This window comes from Gopherus evgoodei, chromosome 7 (assembly GCF_007399415.2).
Source record: "Gopherus evgoodei ecotype Sinaloan lineage chromosome 7, rGopEvg1_v1.p, whole genome shotgun sequence".
Classification (NCBI taxonomy): domain Eukaryota; kingdom Metazoa; phylum Chordata; order Testudines; family Testudinidae; genus Gopherus; species Gopherus evgoodei.
In genome coordinates this window covers 90174571-90200594 of record NC_044328.1, presented here as the reverse complement: position 1 = coordinate 90200594, position 26024 = coordinate 90174571, and the positions used below count along the sequence as shown (strand labels likewise).

The 26024-nt window shown below is 41.0% G+C and overlaps 1 protein-coding gene across 1 annotated transcript in view; it reads right to left on the bottom strand.

Annotated features, from left to right (window-relative positions):
- The window catches only part of ATP2B2 (ATPase plasma membrane Ca2+ transporting 2), a 438931-nt gene that overhangs the window by 156841 nt on the left and 256066 nt on the right, over nucleotides 1-26024 (bottom strand). Inside the window, 2 exon segments of the mRNA XM_030569615.1 lie at nucleotides 14966-15091; nucleotides 17448-17705. Coding sequence (XP_030425475.1) covers nucleotides 14966-15091; nucleotides 17448-17705 — 384 coding nt within the window.

Sequence of the window (26024 nt, the reverse complement as noted above, 5' to 3'; positions counted from 1 at the left end):
TCAGGGGGAAAGGAGGAATCCAGCTCCGGTTTTCTCCAGTGAAAATGGGCAGTTGCACAAAATGAGCTGAATGTTTAAAGTGAGGGTGAACTAATGACACTGAAACCGACAGAATTTGGGAGGAAAAATCATCAACCTAGAGGTGTGTCAGAGGGATAGAGCAAAAAATATCAAATCACTGACAACTGAGCTGTTGAGCCTCATCCTTTGAGATGACGGGTGAAAATGAAATGGACATAAAAATATGAACAGATGGATAACCTCTGACTCAACACAGATTAACATTTCTTACAAGTGAAGCATTCAAAATTGGCTTCAGTAAGCGGTGTCTTTATTACTACTGCTGGGCTCAGAATCTAACTGAATGCTAAATGAGCCAAGAAAAAAAATTGCTGTTTTTGCCAGTATTGGCCTCAGCTTACTTTGCAGATCCCAGTGCATAGTTTTTCCTGTATACCTGTAAAAGTTGCACCAAGAAAACACTCTTGTACAGTATAAAGGAAGTGTGAGATTATCTGGGCAGACCTGACCCACTTTGAGGTGATGAAGAAAGGCTCAAACTATCTACAAGCTATGCAGGAGTAGCTCAGAAATAAAGCAGGATCACTATGCCCTTTCCTGGATATCATGTTGGTATATATGGTAGCCTTAATGTGATTTTTTCCACCAGCATTTTTAGACACACTTATACATCCTGTTTGGTCATATGGCATGCAAAGAAGGGCATCCAAGCAAAGTTAACTGCACCTCTGTTCCCTTCCTCATCTTCTCCAGGGTGTCCTTTTAAGTTTCAAGTCTCTAATCGTCCATGGGCTGGAACCCACCGTCCTCTCCCTCTGGAGCAGAATTTTAGGGTTACAGTCTTGTGGGGCCGTCCTTAGGATTTATGGTGCCCTAGGTGAGATTATTAAACTGGTGCCCCCGTGCCTGTCTTGCTCTTAGCAACACAAACATAAGCTTACAGTATAGGAAAACTTGCCACATGCATGTTATTAAAACCAGTTAAACTTAATTAAGCACACTGTAATGCTGATGGACTAGCACTAAAGAAGTAGCACTATAGAAAAAATTCTGATTTGACAGAATGATGCAAATGATATCTTTTTTTAATTTGTCAACATTTTATTGGAAATTTATATGAAGAGGTATTGAAACAAAGATTTGTTTTTAATTAAAAGCAATCTTTCTGGCTTTTTTGGCTGCATAATCAGTAATAATGTCATCGTATGACAAAGACAAAGTGATGTCTTGTTCGATTGCAAGAATAGCAAGACCAGTCAAGTGTTCCTGACTCATTGTAGAGCGAAGATAGTTTTTAATGAGCTTTAGTTTTGAAAAACTCCATTCTCCTGATGCTTCTGTTACAGGAATTGTCAGTAGAATATGAGTGGCAATGTACACATTAGGGTATATGTCAACAAGTTTGCTGGTATGAATAAACTGTACAATGTCCATCATCGATTTTGCATGTGGCAACAACTCAATTCTTTGTACAGTTCAAGTCCATTTAATCAAAATGATCACCGTGCTTCAGGAGGCTCTCTAGGTCAGGGGTCCCCAACGCAGTGCCCGCAGGTGCCCCGGTGCCCGCAGGGGCCTCTCAGTGCTCCCACGTACTGGCCGGAGGACAAGCATCTGCCGAAATGCCGCCAAAATTCGGCATCATTTCGGCGGATGCTTGTCCACCACCATGGTTCATCTGGCGCCCGCCAGATGAAAAAGGTTGGGGATCACTGCTCTAGGCTCTTGCACTTTGTCATTAGTTGCTCTTGTTTTCCTATTTTGTTGAATTTAGTCCTGCTCAGCCCACTGCCAGCTGAGTGAATGGAACCCCAGGCTGACAGTGGGTTGAGTGGCTCAGCCGGGGTCTCAGCCACCGGCCTGCTCAGCTGCTGCCAGCCTGGGGTTCCTTGGGGGTCCCCAGGCCAGCAGTGGGTGCTGAGTGGGGCCGGCGGCCGGGACCCTGGGTGCCAATGGGGCAGCAGCCAGAACCCCAGAGCAGTGGTGGGCTGAACCGCTCAGCCCGCCGCTGCGTGCCATCAAAAATCAGCTTGTGTGCCACCTTTGGCACATGTGCTGTAGGTTGCCAACCCCTGCTTTATACACTAGTAAGGAGATGAGCATATTACAGTTGTTGGAGGGCTCTATTTAGCAGTAACAGGGCTTTAGGAAAGTCAGTCAGCATTTTTTGTTTTTCTGATGAAAACTGGCCAACTCCCTTCCCTATACCAAACTTGTCACAAATAATTGTCAACAACTTAATTTTCTGTTTTTGGCTAAGATATCGATTTTTTTAAAAAAGAATTAAAATTGAATTCCGGATTGTTAGCAAGCATTTTTGGTAAACAAAGTTGTTAAATGACACTTTAAATGGCAACACAGTACTGCTTTCATGCTTGGCTCACCCCCCAGCCTGCTGGTCCAACAGCTGCAGTAGAGGAGGAGATAGGTGGAAAAGTGCAGGACCCCAAAATCCATCTCTTGGGGTGCAGAGTGGCAACAGCAGCAGTAAACCCTCAGGTCCGATCACACGCCAATGGGCACCACTGCCAGCCCAACGGACCATGGTGAAGTTAGCACAGCATCTGATCTCAGGGACGGGGCACTCATGGAGCCACAGCAGCTCATCCTGACCTGTGCAGCTCCCCCCAGATGAGATGGATCACTGCCAGCCCAGGGGGGAGATGCACTCCCCAGCTAGGGTGACCAGATCCAGATGTCCTGATTTTATAGGGCCAATCCTGATATTTGGGGCTTTGTTTTATATAGGCACCAATACCCCTATCTAGGGTGACCAGACAGAAAGTGTGAAAAATCAGGATGGGGGTGGTGGGGGAATAGAAACCTATATAAGAAAAAGACCCAAAAATTGGGACTGGCCCTATAAAAGTGGGATATCTGCTCACCTTACCCCAATCCCGTCCTGATTTTTCGCACATGCCATCTAGCTATCCCCAGCCCAGCCCTCCATGACCATTCCAATCCTGGCTGCCAGCCAAGGAAGTTTGTTACTTTCACTTTCATTCCTCAGCAGGCAGCCAGCCAGCCTCCCCTCCCCGCCACCACCTCACCAACCCAGCCCTGATGAAGGGGTGGGTGAAGAGAGAGGTGCTCCATGGGGGGGAGGGAGAAACAGGGGGGTGCTCTGTGGGGCAGAGGGGAGAAGAATGGACGTTATGGGGGACAACAAAGGATACTGCCAGAGCTGCCGAGCCTGCCTCACCTCACACCAGGGGAAAGAGTCACACTCATAAGTGATTTCCTTCCCCCCCCCCTTCCCAGAGACACCAGCAGCCAATCCCCTCCCTCAGACTGTGCTGCATTCGGCTCTCTCTAGGACCCAGCAGCTCTGCTCTTACATGCTCCACTGCTTCCTGTCTGTTCAGGCTCTCGCAGAGCAGTGTCCCCAGACCTAGTGGTGCCCTACGAGGCTGCCTATGGCTAAGGACGGCCCTGCAGCCTTGTGCTTATTCCAACTTGTATATTTTGATGCAATTGTCTGACATTTTCCATGCTTCCAAGGTCATACATCTGTCATATCTCCCCACTGGAAGACAAAGAGGTTAATCCCATTCACCCAGGTAGGAAACAATAGAATGCACGGGTGAAACTGAATCACACATTGTTTCATAATAAATCAAAAAATTCCCAGTTCTCCACACTAGTATTTCAAAAGAAATTGCTTCTAATGGTGGGCATGGGTTCCTCCTTGAGGTGAACTGCCTCAGGAACTGGGATCTGTCAGCAGACAAATGTGTGGTCAAAAAATACAGCAAATAAGAAGGCATTGTACTGTACTGAAGTATGAAAGTTCTTAAAAAACATTCCAACTACCAGTTCTATCAATACTATTGCATTTAACCTATCCTTCCAGTTAGCACAGGTATTACCTTCAAAGTGGATGTTTTCTGCACACATTTACATTGGTTCTTCCCCCTGCTGGCAATTACATACAGTGTATCATAAATCTATGGCAACTACCATTTCCAATATAATGTGCAGACACTATTTTTCAATGTCATTCTAATGCAAAGTTCAAGAGAGTCGCTTCAAAAATGGGCACTAGATATCAACAGCTAAGCGAAGCAGAAAGGAACAGGAGCAGTGCAGCTTTCTTCCAATTTCCATATACATCTATCTCATGTATGGATATGAAAACAAGAGTTTTCAGAGGGATCAGAATTCTGGAGCTAGCCTGTGTATCCAATAATTCAGTAAACCAATAAAAAGAAAAAAATTTACATATGGTAAAGAAGATGCTTGATAGTATATAGAAACCAAAATGTTCATCAAATAGATGAGCAAACCAATGCAATGCAGCTATATTTCCAGGAAATGCTGTATATGATCATTTAAACAACTGGACAGTGTCAAAGAATAAATATAGTTAAAATAGTTAGAAGCTAAAATTATCTCTTGAAATGAAGTAAACAGAAGACAGAAAAAAGACAAGACTATATCTGATCAAAAAAGCTCACAAGAGCAAACACAATAAAGAACATTCAAGTTGATAACAACAAAAAAAACCTACTGATCAAAGCCTAGTCCCTTCAACTGCTTGAATGTTCTTAATTCCACACTGTCAAAGGAGATTGACTTTCAGACTGCATGTGAACAAAAGCCGTTCATTTCATGTCAGTCACCGAAGTGCTCTTAACTGATTAGTGCTACCCCCTTCACCAGCCTCTGATGGCCCCCCACTCTCTCCCATCCCATTCTTGATTACAATTGCTCTTCTCTTTTCCTGCTGGCTAGTGATGCCTTTCCCTAATGGGTCACTGTAACAGGGTTGTACTCACCTCTTGCGAGCACCCCCTAGCCAAGTGTATGTGCCTGCACACTCTCTCTCTAGCTGTTTTTGTGGTGGGTCCTTGCAGACTTAGCTGTCCAGCCAAGTCATACATAGTCTGTCTGTGAGATAAAAGCAAAGCAAACCCCTTTCGGGGTACAAGTCCAACAGGGGCCTCTCTCAGTGCCCTCTGTAACATCTCTCTCAGTTTGTCCCTGCTCCAGAACAGAGCAGTGCCCCAGGGCTCCTTCCTTGGAGGCAATGTCTTGGCCCTCTCAGGGCCTTTCTGGCCCCAGCTCTTCAGCTGGGCCACTAAAAGAGTTTAGTTCCTCCTTTTGGGGTGCCTCAATGTCCAGGCCACTTCCCCCAGTAACTAAAGGGAGGTTGGGGGGGGGGGGCAGGCCTGCCTCTACTCCAGGTCCCAGCCCAGGGACCCTATAAGATAGCATCCATCCGCCATGTCCCTTTAAAAAAAACTGTGCTGCTGCTACAATTCCCTGGGCCACTTCCTCATGGCTCGAGCACATTCTTCACCCTTACCTCAGAGCTTTGTCCTGTTGCAGTCCCAGCAGCCAGCCCAGAACACCATCCACTCTCCTCCAGCTCTAGCAAGGAACTGCTCTGTCTGTGCAGCTCTTCTTATACCAGCCTACTGGGCCCTGATTGGCTGCTTCCCACTCAGCCTCTCTAGGCAGCTTGGAGGATCTCTCTGCTGCCTTTTTCTGGGGCAGGGTTTGGCAGGGCCACAAAACCACCAACAAGGGAATCAGGGCCTAGTCCACCCCATCACAATCACTTAAAAGTCCTGGGGTACACCTAGAACTAACATCATGACGTCAAGAAAAGAAACTCTGTGTTTAGATCTGAAGAATGTGCTTAGATTAATAGATAATTTATTGTATGAATCCATGAGGTCCTTTTAGAAGTTTACTGGAGCAATTTGAATAAACCAGGCACACTCATACTATAAATTAAAGCCTTTACTGAGCTAACCTTTTTGTCAGAGAATTATTGGCTGACATCAAAGTGATTCAGTGTGTAGTTTCCCCAAGGTAACACAGTAAATTAGTCTTGGTTTTACCCAAGACTATGAAGCATTAGTCTTTGGCAGTCTTTGGAAGAGGGCTATTAGAAATAGAAATAGAAAGGATTACTTCCAATTCATCAGGACTGAATTAGTGCTAATAATTAGAGCTGGATGGAACATTTTTGGCGAAACATTAAAACTGAAATGTTGTGTGGAAACATATTGATTTGAATGAAGTTATTGCTGAGAAAGTTTCTGAAATCCGGGGCATACCCTCAGGTCACTTCCACAGATAGATTTTTGATTTAGGACTGTCTAACAATTTTGATCTGAAAGGAGAAGTTCTGACACAATTCGGTTTTGCTAAAGGTTTTGTTTTCATTTTAATGTAGAACAAAAACAAATGCTGGAATCTCAAGAGAAGCCACAAAACAGAACTGTTGTTCTCCAGCCAACGGTACCAACAATCTCATTACCCCTCAGTATGTAAACGATAGCAACGAATGCATGGAATGTCATTGCGCTACTGTGCTTCTGCATTACCTTGGATGCCAATCTACTAAAGCTCAATTCAGTAACTTCATATGTCATTTCTAGACACACCTGCACTAAGCTTGCGGAATGAGAACTGAGGAAATGTGAAGTTCAAGTTAGAAGGAATAGAAAATACTTAGAGAATTCATTACAGGGGTTCAGTTAAACTATAGGTTTCATTAAACAAGAAACAACCTAAAACTTCATGCAAAACAGAATCTTTTCTGAAGCTTTTAACCTGTATTTTAACTTCATGTATTTGTTGTGTATTGTAACATAAATATATCCGTTAAAATACCAAAAGAAAGGTTATTCTTTATGGATCACCGTCTCAGTCAGAAAAAAAGCCACACTCACAAGATTTCAAGCTCAGTCCCACAGACTTAAGGTCATACATCATATCCAGACTTCTAGTTACCAATCTGAACTGAGCCCTACCAAAGCTTTTAGACTCACCCTTCATGTAATTCTAGTAAGTCTGGAGACTATATTTAAAAGTGAATTTAAAGCTTAAAGGGATATTTCTGCGTGGGCAATGGGTACCAGTAGTTCAGTAAGCTGAATCTAACTAGAAACTTTTGAAGAGCTCTTAAATATCTACAGACAGACAAAAGAACTGATTCTTCTTTCACTTTACACTGGTAACTCCACTGGCATCATTTAAGTTATGACTAATATAAACCAGTTTGAGTGAAGAATCAGACTCTAAATCTTTATTAGCTATAAGTATGTACTTGGAACTATGGAAAGAATTCATGTTTCCTCCTAATCTGTGCACTGAATATTAAATCTTAAATCTTGCATGTCAGGTTCATGTGAAATGAATGTGTTTATTTCTTTCATTCGTAAGACTTCTTTCCAATGTGAATAAAATTCATTTTTTCCTACTGTGGGCACCAGAACTTTTGTGATACTTACATAGTTCAGAAAAACTCATATTTTTGAAGCCACTAATAAAGGGTTAGTTTTTCACCACAGATAAGAAAATATTTTAGTGAGGGGAAAATTAATGAAATATATATGGACTAGGAAGTTAGGAAGAGACTATTATGCTCCCACAGACATTTTCTGGACAATCGTGTACCTAAAAGTTAGTGGACCAAAAAGCGTCCAGAAATCCAAATATCAGAGAATGAAACTGGTTAAATATGGAAAAATGGGCATGAAGAAGCAAGTGAACTGTAACATCTCACTTTCAGGACTCAAAGTAACTAATACCAAAACTGTGGTGGATATATAGTATCTATTTGCAAATCCAGGCAACTATTTTAGCCCCTTCCCTGAAACTGCTGAAATAGAGTTGATGTTATCAATAAACTGAAAGATCTATCAAAAATCCCTCTAGAAAAGAACGATAACTTTCCATCAAAGTCATTATAATTGCAGAATAACCAAAATCATTTGGAGCTTTTAAGGTTGGATGCTTTGCTCTGAAGGTTTCTGCTTTGCAAGAAGCCCAGACTGGAATATTTACTGGCAGGGAATCGAGACAAAATCTGAGCTGTTTTTCTCCAGGCAGTTAGTTACCTGATTCCTTAATCCAGCTTCATTTTTTGTTTTCAGAAACTAACAAAGCACCACGGCCAAAAAAATTGTTTTATTTGCTTTTCAACAAACTGACTTCTCTTTGGTTTTGGATCCTTGCTTTGCCTTGATACAAACGTACAGGGAGACACTAAATTAAGTTCAGATAGAATAACACTGTGTCGTTTCCAATTCAATCATTATTTATATAAAATTAGAATGAGCTTAATTCTGCTCTTCTATGCAACTGTCCCATAGCTGTAACTAAATTCACAAACACTGGGACAAAATCAGTAACACTAAGTCTTAGGAGATGTACAGAAAATTAACAATTACATATCACACAATACCCCAGAACACTGATGAGTATAACAGTGAGGTTAGTCTCATTCAAAAGTTCTGTATTTATGAATGTATTCAAAAAAGCAGCTTTCTTGACTAAGACAAGAATTAAACAATGCATCAGCTTCAATCCATGGATTTCCTCTGTGAGCAGTGGACAGTTTGGTTAAACTAAACTGTCTTCATCTCTTAGCTGATGCAAGTCTCTCTCCCCCAGTGCAAAGAAATTTCATGTCACTTTGCAGATTAAATGAGCAGATGCAAGCTGAAGCATCTGATTTTATATATGCAGACTATTTTTCCTTGAGTTTAGGCCAGCTTTGCTCACTTGGGTTCCAAAGATACTTTGTACCACAACCTGCCCTTTGGCTCCATGTTCTACTGAGTGGTGAAGCCAAGTGGGGAAGTACTGGATCCATTTCTGGTTGACACTGTCAAGGATTCCCTTCGGAAGGTAGGTTGCTCACTTCTGTTAAGGGAACTATGATATGGTCACTGCTTAAAAAAACAAAAAACAAAACAAAACCCCACCCCAACCCAGTTATCATCCAGTTTCTAATCTTCCATTTAAGATTGTGAAAGTTGTGGTGAGATAATCTCCCAAGCTGTCTAGTTTCGTCAGGTCTCTGGTAACATGCTGATATTGTTTATCAGGTGTTTTTGATACCACTGACTTGCACGTGAACCCTTGTAGAAAAAAAACAAAGGACTGTCCTTTAGTCACTTTGTTTTCATCTCCTGGAGAGTTCCCAGGAGGACAGTTTGGGGCAATTGCTCTCAAACCTCTAGGGCTTTCAGAATAGCCATGCCTTAAAGTTACAGACTAAAAAGGAAGTCACTAAAAAAGGCATTGCTAATTAGAGCTCTCTCAGGACCAATTACCATTTCTAATTACCTTAGATGGGGCATACAAACAGTATGCACAACATTCATAAGTGTTACATAATTTAACAGGTTTTTATGAACTTAAAGTACTACAATTCTGGATCTTTGTAAAGCTATCTTTTCTTTTCCCCCAAAACATATTAACTTCTCTACATACTGCTCCATCTACTACCTGCCTCTATCTTGTCTTATTAAAACATTATATTATAAGCTTTTATCCTGATACTTTTCAGGTGGCCATTAATTAATGCTAAATCAGAGTGAAATTAAGTATATACAATGCCAGCATTGATAAGAAAAGGTCTCACCCAGATTAATCAATACTGAAAGAAGGAAGCACCTGTTCATAAAGGGCCAGATTCTGCCAATCTTACTCATGTTGACTGGTACCTTTATACAACTGGACCTCAATCAGAGAGTAGAGATCTGCATGGTTCTTGGAAAATAACATCTTAATTATGCCAAACAGGCCCCCTCAGCCTGTATAACAAAAGAAGCTAGGTATGAGTTGGTTAATGTACTACATCCTGGCACTCTAGCTGAGACAATGACATTGATATGCCTATTACATGTTCCCATAAATCTATTTTAACATCCTCAATTTAAAAAAAAATATATTTAATGTCAGTACAATACAACTAGAAAAGAGAAATTGCTTATTTTGGTTTCGGACGTCTTATGAAAATGTGAACTCGTTATGTTTCAAGGTGGTTCTAAATGTGTTAATACAGATGGAAATGAACCATCTGTTTTTGTCAGCACTTGTATGATAAGAACTGTTTCTCAAGTAGAGCAAATGACTGTGTTGGTGATTAAAAAGGATATCAGCAGTGAGACATAGCTTAATTATGTCATTGAAACTCTGAATGATTATTAAAAACACCATTTCAGGTGCCAGAAGGGTGAATTCAATATCAACCTACTTCCTACTTCAGTCTTTCAACAGATTTAGACTGACAATGGCATTGAAATGAGTTTGTGGACTTCAATAATAATGTTTTATAGCTATTCTTTGTGATGACAAGACAGAAGAAATGTTTTTCATCTTCAGTGAATGATTCAGGAGAAGACAATGTCAGACTGCAGTCCAGATGAGCTTTGGTTACCCTAATTTTTAGTCCTAGAGCTGATGGGTTGTTATCATTGAAAACATTTAACTTGACACTCCCAGCATAGTCTGCCTACGTACTTCATATGTAAAAAGAAAAGAAAACTCTAAGATGTTTACAGCACATTTGCCACACAAATTAGTTTAAAACATTGGTCCAGGCTAACATGGTTTGGCCATCGACCAGAGACTAAATTTTAAAACCCAAGTAAAGATTCTGGTTCCCCCTCCACAATAATTGGTCAAAATGTGTATAAAACAAGTTACATCATAAGCACACCGGTTCTCAGCCCAGCATGTATGGAGCTAGCGGCGTCCTTTATTGCACCCCATCCATTCCTCTGTACTTTGAGTATGTACTTTGCACCCACAATAATTTACCGTGTTTAATGCACCGTAACTATGGAAGGGATATGGCTATAATTTTTATTCCCATCAAAATTCAGTTGGTTCATGCATGGTGCTGATAATCCCTCTACACTTATCAACATCGCTGGGATTAGAGAATGCTTAGCCCTTCCCAAGAGATGCTGAGGCCCTGCAGTATGAGGCACCAAATCAGAGAGCACCTAAGAGAGCCAACAGAATTCAGAACTCGTCTAGAATAGTGTCAGTATAAATTAGCCAGTCAATTAATGAACATTATGAAAGCTCACAGAGCACTCATTAAAATATCACATTAATTCTTCACCATCGTTGTAATTACACAATAAAGAGAACTGTAAAAGTGCTTAAACTTTGTGTAATTGTGTCATAAAACTATAAAGTCAAGCTTCTCTCTTTAAGGGTATGTCTACACTACAGGATTATTCTGATTTTACATAAACCAGTTTTGTAAAACAGATTGTATAAAGTTGAGTGCACGCAGCCACACTAAGCACATTAATTCGGCAGTGTGTGTCCATGTACCGAGGCTAGCGTCGATTTCTGGAGCGTTGCACTGTGGGTAGCTATCCTGTAGCTATCCCATAGTTTGTGCAGTCTCCCCCGCCCATTGGAATTCTGGATTTAGATTCCCATGCAAAAACAGTGTCGTGGGTGATTCTGGGTAAATGTCATCACTCAATCCTTCCTCCGTGAAAGCAATAGCAATCATTTCGCGTCTTTTTTCCATGGATTGCCCTGGCAGACGCCATAGCATGGCAACCATGGAGCCCGTTTTGCCTTTTGCCACTGTCACCGTATGTGTACTGGATGCTGCTGACAGACGTGGTACTGCAGTGCTACACAGCAGCATTCATTTGCCTTTGCAAGGTAGCAGAGACCGTTACCATCCCTATTGCACCGTCTGCCATGCCATTGTAAATTGGCGATGAGATGACGGTTATCAGTCGTTCTGTGCCGTCCGCTGCTGTCATGGGTGCTCCTGGCTGGCCTCGCTGAGGTCAGCCGGGGGCACATGGACAAAAATGGGAATGACTCCCCGGGTCATTCCCTTCTTTACGTTTTGTCTAAAAATAGAGTCAATCCTGCCTAGAATATGGGGCAAGTGTACTAGAGAACCAGAAAGCACAGCCGCTCCGTGTCAGAGCCCCAGAGATCCCACAGAAATGATGAGCTGCATGCCATTCTAGGGGGTGCGCCTGCAACAACCCCACTCGTTGCTTCCCTCCTCCCCCAACCCTCCTGAGCTACTGTGGCAGTATCCCCCCATTTGTGTGATGAAGTAATAAAGAATGCAGAAATAAGAAACACTGACTTTTTAGTGAGATAAAATGAGGGAGAGGAAGCCTCCAGCTGCTATGATAGTCCAGGCAGTACAGAATCTTTTCTTTAGACAAGAAAGGGGGGGGCTGATGGAGCTCAGCCTCCAGTTGCTATGATGAAGACGGTTACCAGCCATTCTGTACCATCTGCCAGGAATGACCGTGAGTCATTCCCAATTTTACCCAGGCGCCCCCAGCTGACCTCACCGAGGCCAGCCAGGAGCACTCACGGGCTGATGATGACGATGGATAACAGTCATATTGTACCGTCTGCCACCGGGAAAGGGATGCTCGTGTTCAGCGCTGCAGCACTCCACTTACCAGCAGCATGCAGTAGACACAGGGTGATACTGAAAAAAGGAGAGAAACGTTTTTTTTCCCTTTTCTTTCGGAGGGGGGAAGGGTGTAAATTGACAACATATACCCGGGAAAATGTTTTTGACCCTTCAGGCATTGGGAGCTCAGCCAAGAATGCAAATGCTTTTCGGATACTGCGGGAACTGCGGGATAGCTGGAGTCCTCAGTAATCCCTCCCTCCTTCCATTTGATTCTTTGGCTTTCTGTTACGCTTGTCACACAGCACTGTGCTGTGGCCTCTGTCTATCATAGCCTGGAGATTTTTTCAAATGCTTTCTCATTTCGTCTTCTGTAACAGAGCTCTGACAGAACAGATTTGTCTCCCCATACAGCGATCAGATCCAGTATCTCCCATATGGTCCATGCTGGAGCTTTTTTTGGATTCTGGGACTGCATGATCACCTGTGCTGATCGGTTCTCCACACTGGGGAAAAAGGAAATGAAATTCAAAAGTTCGCAGGGCTTTTCCTATCTACCTGGCCCGTGCATCCACGTTCAGATTGCTTTCCAGAGTGGTCACATTGGTGCACGGTGGGATACCGCCCGGAAGCCAATACTGTCGATTTGCGGCCACACTAACTCTAATCTGACATGGTAATACTGATTTCAATGTTACTCCTCTCGTCAGGGAGGAGTACAGAAATCGGTTTAAAGAGCCCTTTATATCGATATAAAGGGCCTCGTTGTGTGGATGGGTGCAGGGTTAAATCGGTTTAACACTGCTAAATTCAGTTTAAACGCGTAGTGTGGACCAGGCCTAAGTAGGCAGATGTTTGGGGGTTTTGGCAGCAGGAGTGGGGACATCGTGTGCTCTTCCCCTAATTTGACTGCTATTATTTTCCTCTCTATCTTTTCAGGACAGGACATCTGCTAACATTTCCCATGTTTTCTTTCAGTTACCAACTGATAGCTATACACATCCAAATAGCTCTCATAAAATTCACGTATGGGTCGGAGTGTGTGTACTGAATATCAACTGCCATCAAGAATATTATAACAGTGGCTGTTTCAAATTATAAAAGCTCATGATGTTTCATGATAGAAGCTTGTGAAATTAACACATAAGAATTAGATCTACTACAGAAAAATGGTCACATTCTAGCTCATGGCAGCTTATCAATGGCTGTACTTACAATTTCATAAATCATATCCGCTATTAATAGAAAAAAGGATTTTTTGCAAAAATTGAAAAATATAGAATACAGCAAACAGATGGCTATGGATTAAACATGAAACTGCTATTCACCAAAATGATGGTTAGTATCACAAAGAAGACACTAAATAAGAATGTCTTCCAGTTTACACATTAGAACACAGCTCCAAGTGAAATATTTTATCCATACATCAATTTCACATTTAATCTCTGCTCTGTGATATAGGATTTGCCATAGTAAACCATACCACTGATAAATCTAGTTTGGCATCTTACCTCTAGTAATGGCCAGTGCCAGATGCTTAGACCTAACAAGTCCTATACACTGTCTGAGAGCCTGTCAGAAGTGTATTTTGAGAGCCTGAGAGAGGAAGAGAGAGACAGAGACAGAGAGTCTCCCCGGCTCTTCGGTCTTGTGTCTGGTGCCATAACGGCCTGCAGCAGCAATTACAGGGAAACTCCCAGTCGGTCCTTGTAGTGTTGGTCTGAAGCATACTCACAGCATATGGTATCTTGGGAGCATTTAGGTGATGAACTCTAACAAATCTCTACCATGAATGTAGAAACAGAATTTTCAAAGGCTTATAACTTGGCCAAATATTGGGATTTTTTTCACAGAAACAGCAAAAAAAAATGACCTATTCCAGCCTCAGAAGTTAAATGACCAAATAAATTGCTCCAGAATACCATTCATAGGAAGGGGACAGAAACCTCATCAAATATGGTCCCAGACATGTGTAGGTAGAATGGAGAAAACATATATAAAGAAGGTGGTTACCAGACCCTGCTTGGGAATTTCAGGCTTGACAGGACGGTGTAAGCTGAAGTGGCACATTCCACTTACGATATCCCCACTGGCTCCCGGTATTTTCCATAGTCTCTGAAAATCTGAGCGTATGACAACCCTAGAGACTTTTATGCTTTATGTTTCTATCTTTGGGGGAACTTTATTCATTTTGCGCTAATTTGGGTTTTAATGTCCTTATGTATGTGACTCACCAACCTCATCTATTAAAATACATTTTTTGTAGCCTCTGAAATTCATAGCCAGTTATTTGTGACAACTGGACACTGCACCTCAAATTCATTCTGGTTATACAGTGAATAATTCTGCAATCAGTGAAACCTGCAAGTGGAATTTAGATGGCTTGAATGTAATTATTTGATAAGAAATTTACAAGGATGCCGGGGTTGTCTGTTAAATTCATCGTGAGGCCCTAGTTTAGTGAGGAAAAGCACCTTGTAGAATCACCTACCTGTTTAATGAATCCCAACATAAAGATACTATCTGCAAGTAACATCTAGAAGGGATTCTTTCCATGAATAAAAAATTAAGAGTCTATTTTAAAATAAATTCCTAGATTTCTAAAAGACAAAACTCTCCAAGGTTTGTGCCTAAGTCAACCAACAACAGATAAATAGTATTTCTAAAGTTACTGACAACTTTTCAAAACCTAACCATATCAGAGGGGGAAAAAGGAGCATCAAAAGTTTGATGTGCATAAACTACTAATTCAGAAAGAATAAAAAACAGACTCACCCGATAGCAGCATAGGGTCCTTGTCAACAGATTTGCGGACTTGATCCGACTCTCCAGTTAAAGAACTTTCATCAATTTTAAGGTCATTTCCTTGAATGAAAATCCCATCAGAGGGCAGGAGATCACCTATTAGTTAAGACCAAGATAAAAGGAAACCAGAGAGGCTTAATAAGGTAGGTGTGTGGGGGAAGGTTCTATAACGTGATTAATCTTATAAAACATTACTACAACTCAACAACAATTAAAATAACCATTTAACTAAACCAATAGCTCTCAACCTTTTCAGACTATTGTACCCCTTTCAAGTGTCCGATCTGTCTTGCATGCCCACAAGTTTCACCTCACTTAAAAACTACTTGCTTACAAAATCAGACATAAAAATGCAAAAGTGTCATAGCACACTAGTACTGAAAAATTGCTGACTTTCTCATTGTTACCATATAATTAGAAAATAAATCAATTGGAATATAAGTAAGGTACTTACATTTCAGCATGTAGTATACAGAGCAGTATAAAGAAGTCATGGTCTGTATGAAATTTTAGTTTGTACTGACTTCGCTAGTACTTTTTATGTAGTCTGTTGCAAAATTGGCAAATATCTAGATGAGGAGTTGTATCCCCGGAGACCTCTGTGTATCCCTGTTTGAGAACCACTGAACTAAACAACTGATGGAAGACTACACATTACAACAGTTCATGTCAGCCTCTATATTCCTGATCCTCGCAAACCCTATAGATAGGGAGTCTGTGGAAGGGAAGGCCAAGATTTTAAGCCAATGCTATGTCAACAAGAAGAGAACTCCTAACATGGCATATGTTGCACTTTCAAATCCCACAGAAGACAAGTTTAACTTTTTTTTAAACACTTTTTTAGAATGTGACATTTCCCATCCCAGAGGGAAGTAGCAGGTAGCCTCTTCGGCTGCTAGAAGATCAAAGGGAGATGGTGAGTTCCCCTTGCTGAGCACTGACAGGGCTCACGGGATTTCTCACTATGTAGCACTGGTTGACAGGGCTGCCAAGTTTTGTGCCCTTCATGTGACACTCAAGCACCTGATAGATCTATCATGAATTCCCACAGCTTAACTAGATCCTCATTTTCTGACTTGCAGACATGGTCCTGCGGCTGCTCTGCCTACACGCAGAGCCTCTTTTGCAGGCAACTAAGCAACCACTCACAGACTCCCCTCTCGCTACTCCCTCTGCAGCATCCAAGAGAGGAAGAAGCAATTGGCAGGATCAGTGTTAGAGCTCATGAGAAAAGTTCAGACAAAACATCATTTCACTGAAACCTGTGAATTGGGTGAAATCAGAACATTGCGCAGAGGGAGTCTGATTTCACCACAGTACACAGAACCTTGTGTGCCAAGCAGGTTTCCAGCAAGCTCTCTCACAGGCCACTTGGCAGAGCCCAGGCTTCCAGCATCTGCAGCCCCCAGGCAGCCCCCATAGTGGACTGCACCAGGGTTCCATTCTCCTTTGCAGAGAATCTCAACATTGGGGAAGGGAGGAGGTTGTTTCTCACCAGAAAGAATCCAAATATAGAAATATTGAAAACCTCCATAGAACATAATCACCTTTTTCTGTGCAGCTCTAATCAGTAGCAGCATTAGCAACAACTGGAGACATCACAGGCAAACAGCAAAGGGCCTACTATTAGCCTCTGGCTCCCCCACCTTGCCCTGAGAAAACTCCCCCATATACCCTCCCCACCTGCAGCACACACCCTACCACTCTCCAGGCATCCCCTAGCATCCACCTAACTATCCAGCACCCCAGACACCCTCTCACAATTGGGAACCTATATCTTCTGCTGCTCTAAGTCTTACTCCCACCACTGTGGTGTGTTGACCACAAGATGTTATGAAATTTATCTGCAAACATGCAAAGTAGCTCATCAAATAACTTGCCTGGGATAGGAGTCTGACAGCTCCCTGTGCATGAGTAGAATGGCAAGATAGCATCAAGAAGGATCTGCTTTTGTGGTGGGAATAATTAAATTAAATATTCTGAATATCAGAAGCTTAATTTTCAGAAGTGCTGAGCACTTCCAGCTCCTATTTAAGTTAATAGAAGTTGCAGGTGCTCAGCATTTCTGAAACTTGGGCCAGTTTTAGTTAGATGACGAACTGTATGGCATTGAAGTTTGAAGATTGTGTCCACACTTCTTTTCAGTCCTGCTCTCATACTTCTGTTTTCTCACAGGTTTCACTCTAATGAGCTTTCATTAGTACCACTAGAATTAGGCCACAAAATGACAAGCCCACAGGTCAGGTCATGCTCTTTTTTTTACCCTAACAGCATTCACCTTTACCACTGGCAATTTCAACAGTGAATCATTTTTGTCTTTTGTGTCATTTTTAGAGCAGTCAATCCCAAAACTAACTTTCACTCCATTGTATTGTTGATTGAAACATCAGTCTTTCCAAAAGTTACTGGAGACCAGCTAAGTAGTTGTGAAAATATATCTGAGGAAACTTACCATATTTAACCTGTGCAATGTCACCAACTACTATCTCTGCCACTGGGATTTGAATAACTTGTGCACCTCGGACCACAGTAAATTTCTGTTCCTGCTCAATACGACTTTGAAGCCCACGAAATTGCTTCTCCTTGCTCCAGTCATTAAAGGCAGTGACGAGTACAACACAAACAACAGAGAGTAGAATAGCGGCACCTTCAATCCAGCCAGCTTCTGCCTCACCTTCATCTTCAGCTCCTCCTGATACAGTAGCACAACCTGGAAAAACAAAGGCAGAAATAGCCATAAAAAAGAGCTGTTTAGCCAAAGCAAAGTTTAGACTGATTGTATCAGATTACAAAACAAAGAATTAAAACACAGCCAAAGAATCAGTGGAAATATACTCTCTTTAAAATAATAGCTGAAGTACTGAAAGTAGATGTGGTAGAACAGCCATGCTCTGAGAATACAGAAGCAGAAATTCAGAGGGAAACAATGAGGGAAAATAGGAGGAATGTTGATCAGAATCTTTAGCTGTTTTATTATTTCTTCATGAACGTGTACATCTTGGGTAAACAAGAATTAAATAGATGTGAGAAAAGTAGCATCAAAACCAAAAACAATATGTGGATCAATATTCCCAAAGATGGAGAGGATTTATTCAGAGTGTCAACAAGGAATACAACTGTGAGTAATAAGAGGAACCGGGAGCAATGAAATGAAATTAAGAAAAAAATAAAGTAAATATCAGAAAAACAGTGAAATCCATATTGTTGTGGAAAACACTACCACCTAGTTAATTTGAATCAGATAGCCTGAGGCAACCTTTATTGATAAAACAAGATTACAAGTATGCATACAGGGAGAGACAGCGTAACCTTACACAAGAGGTAGGCTGCTTTGCCCTTCACAATTTTCACCAAGCTTATAAAGGTTAAAACCGCAAAATGTCATATTGATTACACAAGTTATTTGCCTTTTTTTGGTAATTAATATTGCAAATCAGCAGGTTATTTACTGTAAGTTTAGCTTGGGGTATTCCCAGTTATTGTTAATTATGCTGACTGTTCTATGACCCCTTGGTTGCAATTACATATTGCAAAAGCATTACCATATAGAATATTGCAAATTAGCAAGCTATTTTAACAGATATCCTGTGTTTTGGGCAGTGTTGAGCTGGTTATCTTGTGACCCCACCTTGTGATCTACCTTATGCAAGCAAAGCTACTATGTTTTCCTATAGCTGAACTGGCCTCCAAGGGACCCCTTGTACCCTCCTAGTTCCTCTTTTGTTAGTGTTCCATACCCTGCTTTCCTCATATCTAGTTTCTCCACACCCAGTGCCACAGTAATACAAGTTTCTTTGAGAACTAAAACCATGGCTTTTATTTTGCATTTATTTAGCTTGCATGGGCCTGTAAACTAATAAAACTAAAAGCATATAATTGTTGCAATATTATATGTTAAAATCACAGATGCTTATATCAATGGCAGGGCTCTGCAGCAGGGACTGACAGTTTACTATTTCAATCAAGGCCCTGGTACAGTATCTGACCAGTGACAGCAACCTCCAAAAGGCTTTGGTGGCAAGACAAGATCCCATATAAACAGTTGCAAAGCTCTATCCAACGAGACGGGGGGGGAGGGTTATGTTCCCTTACAATATATACCGTATATACTCATCATAACCCAGTTCGTTTATAAGCCAACACCCCCAAGATGGAAAAATTTTATAACCCGTTTATAAGCTGACCCTATAATTCAGGGGTCAGCAAACTTTGGCTCCTGGGCCATCAGGATAAGCCACTGATGGGCCAAGATGGTTTGTTTACCTCGAGCATCTGCAGGCACAGAGGTAAACCTAAGTAAACAAAGTGTCCCGGTGCGCCAGCTGCTTACCCTGATGGGCCAGGACAGCAACAGGTGGGGAATTTTTTTTGAGGGGGAGAAGCTGGAGGTCAGGGGAGTAACCCCATATGACCCCACCCCTAGCCCGGGACCACCACATGCTCCCCATCCCAACCTTTCCCACCTTATCTGGGGAGGGCCAGGGCAGGATGTCTCTGACCTGGCTGGAGCTGCTCCAGCAGGCTGGGCAGCACCATCACAGCCTGCTCCAGCAGGCCAGACCGGGCGGTGTGGCTGCAGCATGTTCAGCAGGTGATGCCAGACAGCATGCTCCGGCGCCCAGGTGGCATGGCCACAGCCTGCTCTGGGGGGGCAAGGCTGCAGCTGCTTCAGAGGCTGTGGGGAGAGCAGCGTGGCCAGAAGCTGAGAGACTCTGACCCCCCTCTTCCCTTCTGGCTCTGCTGCCTCTTCTTGCTCCCTCTGTTGTGGGGAAGGACTGTGTCCCACCTCTCCCTCTCTATACCTGTTCATAAGCCGATCCCCTTCTCTGGTGCTTCCCTTTTTAACTAAAAATATTCGGCTTATGAACGAGTATATACGATAATTTGACACTCTGCACTTACTTAACGTTTTCACGAAATCCCAGTTATGAAAACTGGAGACCGAAGAGATATTTACTATGATAAAATACTTAGTTTTACAAGGGTTTGTTACAAATTAACTAATAGTAATTTGTTTAAAACATTAAAAGTGTGGACACTACTGCATCAAACTTACATTTTAAACACATTTACATCCCTGCCACAAGCACTGAAATGTTAAAATAGTTACAAAAGACAAGGTTAGAAACAATATGTATGTTTGATTGAAAAATTAAAGAACTGAATATATAACTTGACAGCTTTTCGTTTATTCAGTTTTAGCAACTAAGGTACCTAGACTGTATATCTTCCAAGATAACTGTATAAAACAATATTTAATATATCTTTGCACTCTTAGGTGAGCTAATTCACCTGAAAGGCGTACATTCAAAGCCTGTTTACCTCAGCTGGCCTTTCTATTAGACAAATTTGTTCTTATTATGAATATGTTAATAGAATAATCAAAAATATAGTTAGGTTCCTTGAAAAAAATTAGATACAAGAAAACTAAAGCATAACACTAAAATGCTAGAGATCACTAAAATGATCTCTCCAGATTAACAGATATTATAAGTAACTTCCTTACAAGGAAACATTTTGTTGCTTTAATAGAATAGTGAATATATAATAAATATTTATAATAAATAATATGAACACTAGACACTCCTCTTTGCACTTCTTTATTCTAAGGAAATCCCAAAGTACTTTATAATTTTTTTGCTAATTAATCCTCCCAAAGTAACATACAACTGATTTGAATAATTTTCTCAGACTGCATTCAGAAAAGGGGGCTAATTTCTCTCACATGTCATTCTGCTTCATAAGGGGCCACATCAAATAGGAGGTGGTTTCCAAAAATTAGGCAGCCACAGGGCCTGCAGATTATTCTGACAACTAATAAAATTGGAGGTCAAGGAGAGGGAGCCTTTTTTCATCTGCAGGAGTCTGACCTTGGCAAAGGAGCCTCCTCAAACCAGTGACAGAGGAGGGGACAGAAGTCCTAGCTCCCCTCACCCAAACAATTAATTATAATAGCTGCATTAAAATGTAGACCTGGAACCAGTTTGTCCCTACTCTAGTGGCCATGCATTGGAATAACTATGGGCTGTACTACTCCCAACAGGGATAAATTGCCAGTGTTTTAATTTGATGGGTTTATAAAATGTGCACCCATCAAAATCTCTGGGTGAATTTACAATTTCAGTGATTTAAATTTAAAAATTAAATGGTGGATCAACAGCTGGAAACAATTGCCATAGTGCCATTGACTTTTTGTCCAGCTAAGGAACTGTGGCTACATATAAATCGTAACATTCGACAAAAATTAATGTATGTGGGGAGGGAGACCCACCGGACCACCAAAAGACTCAACCTTATACCAGCTGAATACAGAAGACGTTTGAATAAATGGATGCCTTACCAATATGCCCTGAAGGTCAAATTCTGACCCTGTCTGAAAATCAGTAAAGCAAATCCCCAAACAGAGAGCCTTCCTGTGAGAATTCCCAGAGTTCAACTTAGCAGACTGCATTAGGTTCCCATTCTCAATGTTGAGCTATTACTTGAGAGGTCATTTTTGAAACAGCTAAGAAAACCACCATTTATGGCTTTACAGATCAAAATTAATCCCTTTAATTATATATAGAAACATACTGATAGCTAATGTAGTAAAAAAAACACAGGTGAAATTTGCTCAACATGCAAAATAATTTACTACATAAATGGACTACTGAACGTTGAGTGATTTTAGATGATTTATGGTGCTACATTGTTTTAGTTGGCTCTTCCAACCTACCAGCTTCACCTCCACCTTGCGAGGACTGAGTTTTCCCTCAACTCAGTGTCATCTCATCTTGGACAAGTACAAGACAAGAATCATCCACCAACTAGATATAGTGAGGACATGATGCATAGCTGAGTGTCATGAACATACTGTTCCTGTTACACTACCTTACAATCTCTCATACTGGTCTCACATACTGATTGACAAAGAGGTGTGTCAGAATAAATCACTGAAGAAACAGAACAAAGGAGACCTTGTGAGGGCACCTAACCAAAATTACCTCCTAGGATCTATCTGAGAGGGCTGAATTAAGCCATTCAACTATGATATATCTATTCCTAATCTTTTCTAAGTCCACAATCTCATGGTCAACAACATCAAACACTATGGAAAGGGAGAAAAATTCTCAGAATCAACAAATTACACTGCTCTACAGCCAAAATGCTTCTGAAATAAATGTAGTCCAACTTAACTAATTCTGGGTCACAGAGAACGAAAATGATGCTTAAAATTGTTGATTGGCTCTAGTTTTCAAGATATGCTATTGGGTCAGTATATACGACCCTTGACTTGGGAATGGCGGAGGATAAGTGAGTTATAAAGGGAAGGGATCTCAATTTAAATCAGAAATGACTAAAATACATCTTTGACTGGATCTATGAATAAATCTATGACTGGGTTTGGACAGTACTTGCTTTTGAGGCAAAACAATGAATGATGCAATCTAACACTGGTATTGCATCATACATGATATGAATTGCATCATGTTATTCCTAGAAGTCATGGATGATGCAATCATAACGAAGCTTACACCACTCTGCTGAACAAATTGCCCTATATCAGCTCAAGAAATCATACAGTGTCGTGCTCTCTTCTTTGTCAGTGTTTGATTTTGCAAAGGGACACATTTCTGTTTAGCCAAAGTGAGCAGAGATGCCTCGTACTTGTGTGAACAGTGCAGATAACTTCTGCTATGTTTGTGGTGAAGTGACTTTTGCATCACAAAAGCGGAATATAACCACTATGGTTAAGAAAGCCTATCACCTTTATTTTGGCTGCAAAACTGGAGATCAGGACAAGAGGTGGGCCCCACACATATGCTGCAACACTTGTGCAACAAATCTTCGCCAGTGGTTGAACAGGAAAAGGAAATCTATGCCTTTTGCAGTGCCAATGATTTGGAGAGCCAACAGATCATACCAGCAATTGTTACTTCTGCATAGTGCCTCCAGTTGGGAAAGGTGTGCCAAAGAAGAAAAAGTGGACTGTGCATTATCCAAACATTCCATCAGCTATACGCCCAGTACCCCACGGAGAAGGACTGCCGGTTCCTGATGCACCAGAATCATTCTCACTTGAGTCAGACGAGGAAGAGGAAGAGAATGAAACTTCTGGTCCTGAACCATCAATGTCACAGGACCCACATTTTCTCCCATCCTCCTCCTCTGAACCACACCTCCTAACACAAGGTGAACTGAATGACCTTGTCAGGGATTTGGAACTACTCAAGAGTAAGGCAGAGCTGTTGGGCTCCAGACTACAGCAGTGGAATCTCCTGGCAGGCTATCGGGGCAAATGGAGCCCATCAATGCCTGCAGATAATTGCTGGACAGTGACAAGAGATGCTCCATTTAATGAATACAAGAGACAAGCCAAGAAGCACCAAGTAGACATTGAATAGGACTAAACTATGTACATAATAGTTTTTTGCCTTTTGTTTCATAATAAATTTTATTTATATAACCCTTTTGCTGATTTTTAAAGTGTTACATAAACAGGACAGGTGAAATATTAACATGTAAAGCAACCATAAACACATGAAAAGACGTAGGTTTACAATTGATGATTAAAACTCTACTATCTACACAATATACATAGACTTAAAATGTAAAAACTTAAATATCTTAGAAACAGTAGCCAATCATTTGTTTTAATTGTCATATTTGAATTCAGCACATCAAAATACATAATAAATATCACATTTTATCTCTGAAGCAGACGACTTCTCAAAAATTGTAGACCAGTGTTATCTATGCCCATCATTAGGAGAAGAACACTGATCAATGAGATTAGAGCAGTGCTTCTGCACTATGCCTCAGTAAAAAAAATGAAGGAATAGGGTGGGAGAATGAGTTGACTCCAAGATGACAACAGAGCTCTTTTACCTGATTTTAGTCTGAAACAGGTCATGATATAAGACAATTGCCTTATTTAATATTCTCTAAACCATCAATCCCAACTCAAATTAAGATCCAAAGTACACCCATAAACCTGTGCTACATCAGAAACCACAAAGAATCAAATGGTTGTGAAAGTGGCCACGGGCTCCCAAGTTAATGTACAAGAATCACACACACAGATGATGTGCAGTGTGAAGGGGACATCTCTCAGGCAGTTCCACATACCTCCTTTGGAATTTTATTAATTATTATTATTGCCTCTCTGGCAGGCCAACTTTTCCTTGAATAGTTTGGGCTTCTGAGGAACAAGCACTCATAATTTGCCTCAAAGTATTTCGTGCTAGACTAACAATAAAGAGACAAAGTCATCAGCTTTCGACCTGAACGTGTACATGAACATAGCTACAAAAGGAAAGTGCTTGAAGCTCAAGTTACAAATATGCTACATCCTTCACCATATGTAGCATTTCTGGATTCTTCTCTTCCAAGAGCATAATACAATAAATGATTTTTAGATGAATAAAATAGCCGCTCACTACAACCGAGGGCTTTATTGCTACTATTATTCCAAATGACTAACAGATTTAATCATTGTTTCTGATATAAGTTGGTGAAGTAGAGTGACAGTTACTTGGTGTATTGCACCCTGCTATTAACTTACTATGCATTGACTGGCTTAAAGAACAAAATTATTGCAATCACTTGAGCCAAACATTTTATCTGTGAAAGTAGTAAAGAAAAACTTTAACTTCCTGGCAAAGACACAAAGTTCCAAACATTCAGTTATTTAAGCACTGAAGTTTCTTTTTGTAGGTTAACACAGAAATCAGTCAATTCTCAAAACATGAATAATATCATACCTACTTTTAGATCATATTAGAACAAAATAACAAAATGAGAAGGCTATTTAAATGGAAATTAAAAGAAATGGTCAGAGTGAAGTGCCTCCAAACTTCATCAAAACTTTTAAAAATCATAACAGAGGCTCAAACTAAAAGAATACCCCAAATAAAAAAGCAACAATAAGAGTACCAAAATACACACCCATAACTAAAACAATAAAGTAAAAGAGGAGGTTAGAAACAAAAATATATTGTTTATAAATTAGAAGTAAAATCCTGTTCAGAAAACTAGAAAGGAACATAAACTCTGGCAAGTCAAGTGTAAAAGTGCAGGCCGAAAAAAAAATGGAAGAGAACTAGCAACAGACACAAAAATAAACAGCAAAAACATTTTAAGTATTCAGAAGCAGGATGCCTGCCAAACAATCAGTGGGGCCTCTGGATGATCAAGGTGCTAAAGGAGCACTCAAGGAAGACAAGGCCATTGTGGATAAGCTAAATGAATCCTTTGCATCCATCTTCACTGCAGAGACTGTGAATGAGATTCCCACACCTGAGCCATTCTTTTTAGGTGGCGTATCTGAGGAACTGTCCCAGCTTGAGGCAATAACAGGGGAGCTTTTGGAAAAAAAATTGATACATTAAACAGTAATAAGTCACCAGGATCAGATGGTATTCACCCAAGAATTCTAAAGGAACTCAAATATGAAATTGCACAACTAATAACTGTGATATGTAGCCTATCATTTAAATCAGTTTCTGCACCAGATGACTGGAAAGTAGTTAATGTGACACTAATATTTTAAAAAGTCTCCAGAGGTGATCCTGGAAACTACATGCAAGTAAACCTAACTTTGGTATCAAACAAAGTGGTTAAAACTACATTAAAGAACAGAATTATCAGATATATAGATGAACACGATATTTGGGGAACAGTTAACAAGGCTTTTGTAAAGGGAAATCACCAACCTATTAGAATTCTTTGAGGGGGTCAACAGACAGACTCAGAGACTTTAAGGCCAGAAGAGACCATTATGATCATCTAGTCTGACCTCCTGTACAACACAGGCCACAGAATCTCCCCCACCCACTCCTGTAACAAACTCCTAATCTATGTCTGAGTTACTGATATCCTCAAATTGTGGTTTAAAGACCTCAGTATGCAGAGAATCCTCCAGCAAGCGAACCGTGCCCCATGCTGCAGAGGAAGGTGAAAAACCTCCAGGGCCTCTGCCAATCTGCCTTGGAGGAAAATTCCTTCCCAACCCCAAATATGATGATCAGCTAAACCCTGAGCATGTGGG